Genomic DNA, 10,720 nt, shown 5'->3' with positions numbered 1-10,720 from the left:
TCGGCAGTGGTTACTCGTTCCCTCTCCTTCTGGTGCTCAGGCAGCATTTGAGAGAGGGCCGCCCTGGATTGGCCCCAGGAGGGGTGGGGGTGGCGGAAGGGCCCAAAGGATTCTGGGTTCCCCAGCGGGATTCCTGCCCCGGGCCCCAGAACCACTAAGACGTTAGTAGTTCCTACTATAACGAGTGTACTAGTTGGAGATAACTATAGCTAGCTATAGTGCAAAGGTATAATTTGACAAAGTGTGTATTTTTTTTTCAAACTGCTTTTCCTTCTTTAAAGTTCTTTCCTTAACTTGAGGTTCCACATTATTCAGTATGTTTATTATGTGCACTATTTTGACCAATTGTGTGTTCATGGCTCAACGGGAGATCCCCCAGTGGGCTAAATACGTCGAGTAAGTATCTTTGCTTGCTTCTGACTCTTCCCCCCTTCCCCTGTCCCCCCTCCCCACTGTCTTGTTGGGCCATTCTGCCCATGGCTTCTTTGAGGAACTGGAATATTCACTGGCTTGCATCCAGTCGCCTCAGGGCTTGTGCTTCCGGGTGAGGTGTCTATGCACGTTTCAAGGCATGAAACAAAGGGTAACCTGAAACCAAGAGCGTTAAAGAGCGTGGGGTGAAGAAATGAAGGACTGGCTAGTGCAGGGGTCCCCAACCTTTGTGAGCCAGCGGGCACCTTTGGAAAGGTGACACGAGCAGGGAACGGGCCTCTTGGGCGGGGGTTACCCCGCCCGCCGGGGGGGCTTGGCAACCCTACCGTGCAGTGCTCCGTCTAACTTGGAAATGAGCCATTCTGGTGTACTAGCCACAAATAGCTCACCACAGGCTGGGCTCCACCAAAGACTGGCTAGTCTTTTCCCCACCGCCACAGTGCATCCAATGGTTGTGTGAATGGGCCCAGGCAGGACTACGAGGTCACTGGGGCATGGCCACCTTCTGATGTGGGAATGTTCCGGTGGGAAAGGGTTACATTCCTTTTCCCAGTGGTGTCTTCTGCATCTGTTGAGGGCCATGGAGCATTCAGAGCCACACTGGGCAGACGGGCCTTGAACAGGGCTGTATTACCCATAAGACTGACTAGGCCGAAGCCTAGGGGCCCTGCAGGGACTAGGGGCCCATCCATATTTTTTTTTTGCTGAGGCACTGTTATTTTCTCTTCATAGACAGCCTGTAATTAGGCTTTAGCAGGATGCCTTTTTATAGGGACATAGTGTTTAAAAATACTTTCTTGCCTGCACACAAGTATATAGACTGAGATAGCTAAGAAACACTCACCTGACAATATGTGGAAGAGCTCCAACGGCCAATCAGAAGCTCTGCTGGCCCACACTTTCTAAAAACACCTGGTGGGTTCCCGAAAATGTGTTAGTGAGCTCCATGGTGCCCTTGTGCACCCTGTTGGGGATCCCTGCGCTATTTTTTAAAATCAGAGTACCAAATGAATCATATTACATGTCTTCTTCAGCGCATGAACTTTGTTGAGGCTTCTTTCATCTGTAAAGTGATCAAAGGGCTCCCCCGGGCTGGTTGCTTGTGGGGGATTATCTGGCGGAATGTTTCCAAAGCAATTGTTCATCTCCCTTATTGCAGTGAAACAAATTATCTCTTATATTAAAACAATTATCCATAAATTATATATATTTAATAAATAATAAAAAGTATTCACTTCAAAATATTACAGTATGGAACAATCGTGCCCCCAAAAATGTGCTTTCCTGGAGAGTTCGACTCGTGTGATTAAAAATTTCTGGAAGAAATCCTTAAAATTTCCTGGTGGCAGCAGAATCTACCCTGTTAAACAAAATAAAGAGAACTTTTAAAGTGAAACTAATCCTCCCCAATAGGGAGGACGTCACAAGTAAATTCTTCCGAGTACATAGACCATGACATCAGGGAACAAAGTTCTGACTTTGGGTTTTCCCTGTAAGTTTGCTACATATGAGGAGTTTTACTTCCCATTCAGCCCCAGCAGCAGGGTGACCTGACACAACCCCCCTCAGCCTTTTCTCATTTTGGCTGATTTCGCACTAGAGCTGCCTCGCGGTTGCACTGCCGTTTGCCCCGACACTATTGGTCAATTTCACACCTGAAGCCGCGGGACTGCATTTTGACTCGCGGCTTCGCCCGATTTCCCCCGCGGTTTCGTGATCCTGTCTTTTGAGGATCACGAAACTGCGGAGGAAATCGGGCGAAGACGTGGGTCAAATGCAGCCCCGCAGCTTCGGGTGTGAAATTGACCAATAGTGTCGGGGCAAACTGACGTGCCGGAGGGCCCCCGAAATACCTGAAATCCTAGGGGCCCGGCCGTGGGTTAATACAGCCCTGGCCTTGAGCTGTGTGATGTCTGTTTTGATCTGATGGTGCCTGTTTCCTAATACTGATTCTAGAGCAACGTCTGTCCTTGACTAATGTTTTGCCAGGTTGTTTCTCCCCTGTGTGAACCCAGCCATAGAAAGTAAGTGGATGATTGTCACACCAACCAACTCATAACTTTGCATTACCTGCTATGCTCCCATGAATGAGCATCACACACTGTCAGTGCTCCATTTGATACTACCGGCTTGCCTGGTTTCCCCACATCCTGCTCTGTTCCCTATGGAGAGAATGGCAGCCATTGATTTATGTGGGAGAAAGTTTACATGATTGCTTAAGGCAGTGCTAGTCGGGTTCCCAACACTGTCTTGTCAAATGCTGGGAGATTCTGGGGTCTGGGGAGGATGGAATTTGAGCGGATGTGATGTCACTTCCGGGTGACATTCTGGGCATTTCTCCTAATCTCGACATTAAAGACCACAGAGACTTGGGGAAAATCCTAGAATGTCACCATGAAGGCCATTTTTTCCCCCTCCTGCTTTTTAATCTTTGAAGGGTGAGAGGTTGGGGCTGGGAGTGGGAAATTCCCTTCTAGGCTGCCTCTGTTAGAGTGGAGGTTAGACCTGGCCCTGGTGACACCCCTTTCTTGGAGGAAGGCCTGCTCCTCCTTCAACAGCGTTCCCAATTGCAGCCCATTGAGCCTGTGCCATAGAACTTAATGGGAGCCATTCATAACTGGCATGGTTCCTATGCCACCACAATATGCATATCATTCATTTTAGATTCCGGATTTAATGGCCTTAGGTGACAGCAAATGCTCTGCAGACTATGATTCCCAGAATGCACTGGAAAAGGAAGTAGAGATGAACTATGTAGAGCTCTCCCACTCTAGCTAGTCCATGTCCGGGTCCCGTACATTTGTCCATGTTAGAAAGTACAGTTAAAATGATGAACAGCTCTAGTGTGAAATCAGCCATAGTGTTTGTATGACCTAGACCTTAACTTACCATCTTGATGGGCATTGTGAGTTTGTCGTCTTGGGTTGTGTTTTTCTCATTTTCTCATTCATGCTGTTCTGGTGTCACTGTAGAATTTTTGAAATGCCACCTCTGGAAATCCCCGTATGGTGTTTCTTTGGCAGATGTAGGCAGGGCTGCGGGGGAGGGGGGGAAGAGGTGCCGGAACTCTTATGAGGGAAATGAAGTTTTCAGTCTGTATACTGAAAACTCATGAACTTTTGAACATTTTTAAAAGCGTTTTGTCAAAGAGGTTCCAGAACTCCATTCCGCCGTGTTCCCCCCAGGAAAAAAAAAAAAGCCCTAATGTCCAATTGAACTAATGTGCTGGGTTACAGTCCAAAGTGGCATTTTCATCTTCCTTCAAAGTATTGTTTGGTTCTTCTCTTTGGTTGTTTGGGTGAGCCCTGAAGCTGGGCTGCTCCCCTAACTGATCTGTGTGATTCAAACAACCCTGTGGGTGTTTTGCTTGCGTCACTTCTGTGTGATGTGCTTGCGGCACATGCATGCTTCACGAGCGTGTGAAGATTCCCGGAGCTAGGGTTGCCGAGTTCTCCCTTGTATGGCCGTAGCTAGTGGCTAACTTGGAACCTTAGTTGCCAAGTGCTACCTCAGGAATAGTGGGGGGAGTCCTGGACAACTCCTGGAGTCTCCTGGCACGCACACAGAGTCTGCACTCTTAACCACTACACAAAACAAATACCTTCTGGTGACTTTTTACCTAGTTTTTTTTTTTTAAGATACTTTCCCAAGCTCTCTTTTTAAAAAAGAAGTACAGCTAGTATGCACTTCTTGGGCAGGGCCGCAATCATCCAAGGGAAAACCATAGAGTTTCCCCTCGGATGATAGAGCGTCCCCCGCAACGTGTCCGACGTGATTATGTCACCTCTGGGTGATGTGATCACACCGGGCACATCGTGCGCTTTGGGAGTGGGGTCCCCCGTGCATGTGGAGGAGTGGGGAATGAAACTCGGTTCTCCCAGATTAGAGTCTGCACTCTTAACCACTACACCAAACAAATACCTTCTGGTGACTTTTTATCTAGTTTTTGTTTTTTTTAAAGATACTTTCCCTAGCTCTCTTTTTTTAAAGAAGTACAGCTAGTATGCACTTCTCCAAGCTATGGAAATGGATAGCAGATGTGGGAGCTTAATCAAAGTGCAGTGCATTAAACAATTAGCGTGGCTCATTGAGCCAACCAGAATGCACTTTTTTTTATCTTTGACTGACGGCTGATAAACACCGCCATCTGCTCCTGGTGGCTGGCGCCGGAGGGAAAGACTACAGAATGCCCCCCTTGGAGTCAGGATCCCGTGGAACACGCAGGCTTCGACTTCTAGGAGAGGTGGAATCACCCGGCTTGGATGGGGACATATTTCTCCCTTCCTAAATGCCAGCCCTATTAATAGCAGTGACTTGATGTTGGGGGCCACGGCGTCTTTCAAATCCGGTATGTGTCGCTGAAGAACAACTTGAGATATAGTTCTTGATGCCCCAGTCGTGGCCTCTTGGGGTTAGACAGGGGCCTTTTGGCCTTCCCCCAACTAGGATCGTATTTTTCTTTGCCCCTTCCTCTGAAACACTGCCGCCTGACCTTGGGGCTAGACTGGGTGGCCTCCTGGTCTTTCCCACCATCTTTCCATAACTTCCGGCAGCGTCAGTAAAGGCCGAGAGAGCAGTCGGATGAAACTTCGATCGGTCTAGCTCTGATTGGTTTTGTGGGAGTGATAGAAAAGAAAGAGAATTTTGAGAGGGATCCCAGTTCTTCCTCTTTCGACACTTTATGAACCCCTGTAGTATTAGTAGGGCTCAGTACACAAGGTCCACCCATAAGAAGGGCCCTGCTGGAACAGACCAGTAGTTCATATAGTCCAGCATCATGTTTCCTATGGTGGCCACAGAGATGTCCCTGGATGGCTTACCATCATGGGCATGAAGGCCATAGCCTCCCAGCACTGGTATTCAGTAGGATTCTCAACCCCCAGGTCCCAATGGGGTTTCCCCCACTTTTCTGGGCTTTGATCTGGTAGGATTCAGTAGGATTCTCAACCCCCTGGTCCCAATGGGGGTTCCCCCGCTTTTCCAGCCCCACCGCTGAACAGAAGAAGAGAAGAGATTGGATTTACACCCCACCCAAAGGTGTCTCAGAGCAGCTTACAAACTCCTTTCCCCTCTCCTCCCCACAACAGACACCCTGTGAGGTAGGTGGGGCTGAGAGAGCTCTGACAGAAACTGCTCTTGAGAGAACAGCTGTGCCAGAACTATGGCTTACGCAAGGTCATCCAAAAGGTGCAAGTGGAGGAGTAGGGAATCAAACCCGGTTCTCCCAGATTAGAGTCCGCGCACTTAACTACTACATCAAACTGGCACCTGGAAATGATATCATCGAGTCACCACTGTTGGGGGGTGACGCTCTAGTTTTTGGGTAAACTCTATGGCTTTGAAGGCAAAAAATATAGCGTTTTGCCCAAAAACTAGAGTGTCCCCCCCCCCCATGACGGTGGTGCAAAGATCCTGGGCAGGACCCAGGAGCTCCCCACTGGATACCAGGTAAGACCTGGCAACCTTAGTATTCAGTGATATACTTCCTCTGAATTTTGAGGTTCCATTTAGTCATCATAGCTAATAGCCATTGATGGACTTCCTAATCAGAGGCTGCTGAATCAGACCAGTGGTCCATCTAGTCCAGTATACTGGCTCACATGAGGGCTGCCTAGTGTATCAGCTCACTTGTTTGGGCCTATCTGAGACTTCTGGCTGTCCCCCTCCCCCCCTTCGGCAAGAGTTTGGCATCTAGGCTGGGTTGCCAGGTCCCTCCTGGGAACCGGAGTGGGGGCTCACTGGAAGTAGGAAAGAGGCGTAGTTCTTATTCCTGGTGGTGCAATGACATCATTTCCAGTGTGCACCAGATGTGACATCATCACATTGCTGGTGTCATGGTAACCCTTGGTCGTTGGGCAAAAGCGTTATGGTCAAAATGGCTTCTACCACCGAGTTTTTGCCCAAGTGCATTGCCACGTTGTTGACGACGGCAACTTAGGCCTTCCTGCCCTACGAGCATCTTCCCCCTACCGGCCATCTGAAATATGTCAGCCTCTTAAGGCACTGTTTCTTGATAGGCAGTCTCTAGGCAATGCATCCCCCCCCCCCCCGTAACCTGGTTTAAAGGAAGCTCCCAACTTGCCTCCTATAAAACAGGCCGAACATCTGGATCCCTTTCAGCAAACGAACAACCACAGCGTGGTACATAAATGGATACAGCGTGCTCCGTAACCCGATCGTCTGGAAAAAGGCCCTTCGCCAACCTCCTTGGGGAGAGGCGATCCAATCCAATCAACCGCAATGATTACTTCATAATTCATAATGCCTTTTTCCGTTGATCGCAGCAGGTATATTACCTAGCGGCCGATATTTTCCATGCCTGACTTAACGACTGCCCAGTGCAGGAGGATGTACTGCAGCAATGTCACAGGCATTCGCTATAAGCCTGCCAATTCTGCCTGACCGTTTTTTGGGTTTTTTTTACATTGCTGAACTGGGGTTCCTTTTTATGTTCACGACTACAATTCTGAAGTGACACAGGAAAACAAAAGGCTTCAAGGATAAAGCCACTCGCTAAAGCAGGTCCGGTGATAAAGCTGGTCTCTACCCGAGTATACCCTCTTGGGAATTCCGGGCTAAAACAGGCATGCATGCTTTAGGTTAGGCTTGTTGGCAGAGTTTAAACATGCCAAGGAACGGAGCACCAACTGTTTAAAGAAAATAACTCTGTTTATTAAAGAAGAAGAAAAAAAAACCTGATAGAACAGAGGAGAGGGAGGGAGGCTTAACTAACGGACTAACTGCTGTGAGAGGAATGAAGGGGGAGGGCTCAGTTGGAGCAGGAAGTCTCCAAAGAGCCAATCGGGAGGCAGGAAGGACATAACTGGAAATTGTGGGAAGTCCCTAATCTAGCTATGCCAACTACCAGTCCTTCAGTTGCCCCCCACAGGGTGATCTTCAGATATTCTTCAAGTAGGTGCACTATAGACCTCGTATATTCCAACAAGGCTGACATTATGATGCTGATTGTTAACATACTTTATCCATTCATTTATTGAAAATGTTTTTGTTCCGCTGTCTTGGTGGGGAAAAAGGCTTTCAAGATGGCTTACAGGTCTTAAGAATGCGATCAAGTACATAGAAGCTAACGCTATTGGCGGCGGCAGTGCAACGTTGGTAAAAAGAACCAACATTTTCAAAACTTAGAACCAAAATACTCTCTTAAAAATTGGAGAGGAGGGACTCTACATAGCATTTGGGAGCTGTGATAGGATTCCCTGACATGTCATTTACTGCAGTAAGCAGTTTCAGGGGCTCAATATAGATTCGGGTTGTACTGTCGGCCTTCCTGGAAGTGATAGCTTGCCACAGGTGATGACACGTCCCCCCATTTCCCTGTCCCTGAAGCTCCTGATGGTTGCCTAGCGACCCTGAATGGAGCCCTCGTGATTCAGCGCCCCCCCCGGCAACTCCAGTAATGATATGAGAGGGGCCTGCATGTTCCTAGTCTTTGTGAAAGGATCCATTCCTGGGATGCGCTTCTCAGGCTTCTTTCACACACGCATGTCCATCCCTTCGATGACTTTGATCAGTGTCATCCAATAAGGAAAGCTTGGTGGTGTTTGGCATTTGGTCCCGGATGGCTTTTCCACACATACGGATCATGCACTGGATATTGGATGAACAGGCATGTGTCAATACATTGTCCTTTCTTTTCTATTTTTTGCCCTTCGTCTGCTAACGTCTTGCTTTTTCTCGGACCTTTCCATCTTTGCAGGTACACTTTCACAGGCATTTACACTTTTGAATCACTGGTAAAAATATTGGCAAGAGGATTTTGTATGACAGAGTTCACCTTTCTTCGAGACCCGTGGAACTGGCTGGACTTTTGTGTTATTGTCATGGCGTAAGTACCTTATTTTTTTACATTCCTCTGAAAAGTTTGAGGCTTCTTCTCCAGCTGTTTCCCCAAACTCCCTAAGACCGATTTCCCACAGCCATTGCGCTGTGCTCACTCCTTTCTTTGCCCCAATGGTATGTGTCAATTTCCCACTCGAAGCCACACGGCCGCATTTTGACCTACGGCTTTGCCCAATTTTGCCCACCATTTCGTAATCCTCAAAAAACAGGATCACGAAACTGTGGGGGAAATTGGGCGAAGCCGCGGGTCAAAATGTGGCCGCGCATTGAATAATATAATAATTTTAGAGTATCTTACAATGAAGATATGCAGAATGAATGGGTTAAAGGTTAATGAACAGGAGGAGGACTGGTTTAGAAGAATGGCAGGGTATTTGGGAAAGTTTTAAAAAATTGGGGTGATTAGTCAGTTATTAGGAAATTGAGAGGTTAATTTGATTATAAAGAGTTGTATTGAGATTGATTGTGATATAATACTGTATGGAATTTTATTTATGTCTCTATTGCCTGGAAGTCGCACATGGGTGGTGGTGGTGTTGGATATGTTTTATGAAATAAAACAATAAAAAATTATTTTAAAAAAAATGTGGCCGAGGGTTCGAGTGGGAAATGGGCACGTACCATCGGGGCAAAGAGAGGAGCGAGCGCAGAGCAGCGGCTGTGGGAAATCAGTCTAACACTTGCTTGTCTATGGTATCCTAGAGATATATGATGTCACTTTTAATTATCTTTATCATATGGAGTTTGGATCTGAGTTCTTTCGGCCTTCCCCGGTTTTCCGGACAGCGTCTATCACCCAATTTGGCTAAGAAGTTCCTTTTGCTGGAATCCACTAAGCACATTTTGGTGAAGCCACATCTGGCAGTGACGACGGGAGACCTGTGAATGGGTGTCCTGCTGTTTCTTCCACTGCAAATGGGCAGAGGGAGTTCCCCTCCCAGGCCCGGTGCTCTTTTTGTGCTCACAGAGTCAACTCATGTTTTACAAAGTCCTGGTGTCTCTTGAGAGTCTGCCTTGGGGGACGTTGACCAGATGTAGGGTTGCCAGTCCAAAGAGGGAGCATTTGAAGGGTGGGGGCATGTTAATTGGCATTGCTCTGATGCTGTGACATCACTTCCCGCACAAACCCGGAAGCGACATTATCGTGTCGGGCAACGCTCTAGGATTCCATTGAAACTCTATGGTAAAAGCAGAAGTGATGTTTCGGCATTAGAGCGATGCTGATTTCCCTGACATTCCTCTGGCCTGCCATCCTACCAAATTGGTGTGTGGGGGACCAAGGTGTGAAGCGGGAGATCTCCTGCTGGAGCAGGACACCTGGCCACCCTGCTCAGACATGCTCTGGGATTTTCCTGCTTAGAACTTAGTACTCGGATGTGTGGGAGCCTGATTTGGTCTGGGAACACAGCATGCAGGAACAGGAATCATAGAGTTGGAAGGGTCCTTCAGGGTCATCTAGTCCAACCCCTTGCACAATGCAGGAAATTCACAAATACCTCCTCACCACACCCCCAGTAACCCCTGCTCCATGCTCAGAAGATGCCAACAAAACCTCCGAAATGCCTGGCCAAATTGGCCTGGAGAAAAATTGCTTCCTGACCCCCAAAGTGGCAATCAGCATTTCCCTGGGTGTGTAAGAAAGGGCCACAAGAACTAAGCACTGCCGCAACCCTTCCTGCCCTCCCTTCTCGTGATCTGCCTAAGTTCACAGGATCAGCACTGCTGTCCGATGGCCATCGAGCCTCTGCTTTAAAACATCCAAAGAAGAAGAGCCCATCACCTCCCGAGGAAGCCTCAAGCCTTCACTCCAACCCAGTTCTCTGACCTGAAGTGGTCCGGTTGGGATGACTTGTGTACTGCTCGGCTGTATGTAAGTTTATTCAGGAGGACAAACAGCAGTTCCCCAGGGCCGTTTCAGGTCAGGAAAATGGCCGGGTGGACGTGCTTAACCCCCCTCTCCCTAAATGCCACATTCCCAGTCCAAATTGGACCCGGGCACACCTGGGAATCAAGCATAGAACTCTCAGAGTCTAAATGATTGACAGGAGAGGGGGTGAACACATGGGGGACATAAGGACTTGGTGATGTGTGAACTATCCTTTCAATCACCCCCATCGGCCCTGCAGGAGAAAATATCAAGACTCCGATATATTTTCGGCTAAACATTAGGAAGAACTTCCTGACAGATCAGTTCCTCCGTGGAACAGGCTGTCTCGGGAGGTGGTGGGCTCTCCTTCTTTGGAGGTTTTCAAACAGAGGCTAGATGGCCATCTGATAGCAGTGCTGATTCTGTGAACTTGGGCAGATCCTGAGAGGGAGGGAAGGAAGGGTTACCTCAGTGCTTAGTTCTTGTGGCCCTTTCTTACGCGCCCGGGGAAACACTGATCGCCGCTTCGGGGTCAGGAAGCAATTTTTCTCCAGGCCATTG

At 48.2% G+C, this 10,720-nt stretch overlaps 1 protein-coding gene across 1 annotated transcript in view; it reads left to right on the top strand.

The window, feature by feature from the left end:
* Positions 1–299: 299 nt before the first annotated feature.
* The window catches only part of LOC107111187 (sodium channel protein type 5 subunit alpha-like), a gene marked incomplete at both ends in the record, with an annotated part of 379,380 nt that continues 368,959 nt past the window's right edge, over positions 300–10,720 (top strand). Inside the window, 2 exons of the mRNA XM_015412116.1 lie at positions 300–396; positions 8,150–8,278. Of these exons, the coding sequence (XP_015267602.1) occupies positions 300–396; positions 8,150–8,278 (226 nt within the window). The remainder of the gene's footprint in view (positions 397–8,149; positions 8,279–10,720) is intronic.

This window comes from Gekko japonicus, unplaced genomic scaffold, assembly GCF_001447785.1.
Source record: "Gekko japonicus isolate JY-2015 unplaced genomic scaffold, Gekko_japonicus_V1.1 scaffold1755, whole genome shotgun sequence".
In the NCBI taxonomy this organism is placed as follows: Eukaryota; Metazoa; Chordata; class Lepidosauria; order Squamata; family Gekkonidae; genus Gekko; species Gekko japonicus.
This window is presented reverse-complemented; position numbering and strand designations above follow the sequence as displayed.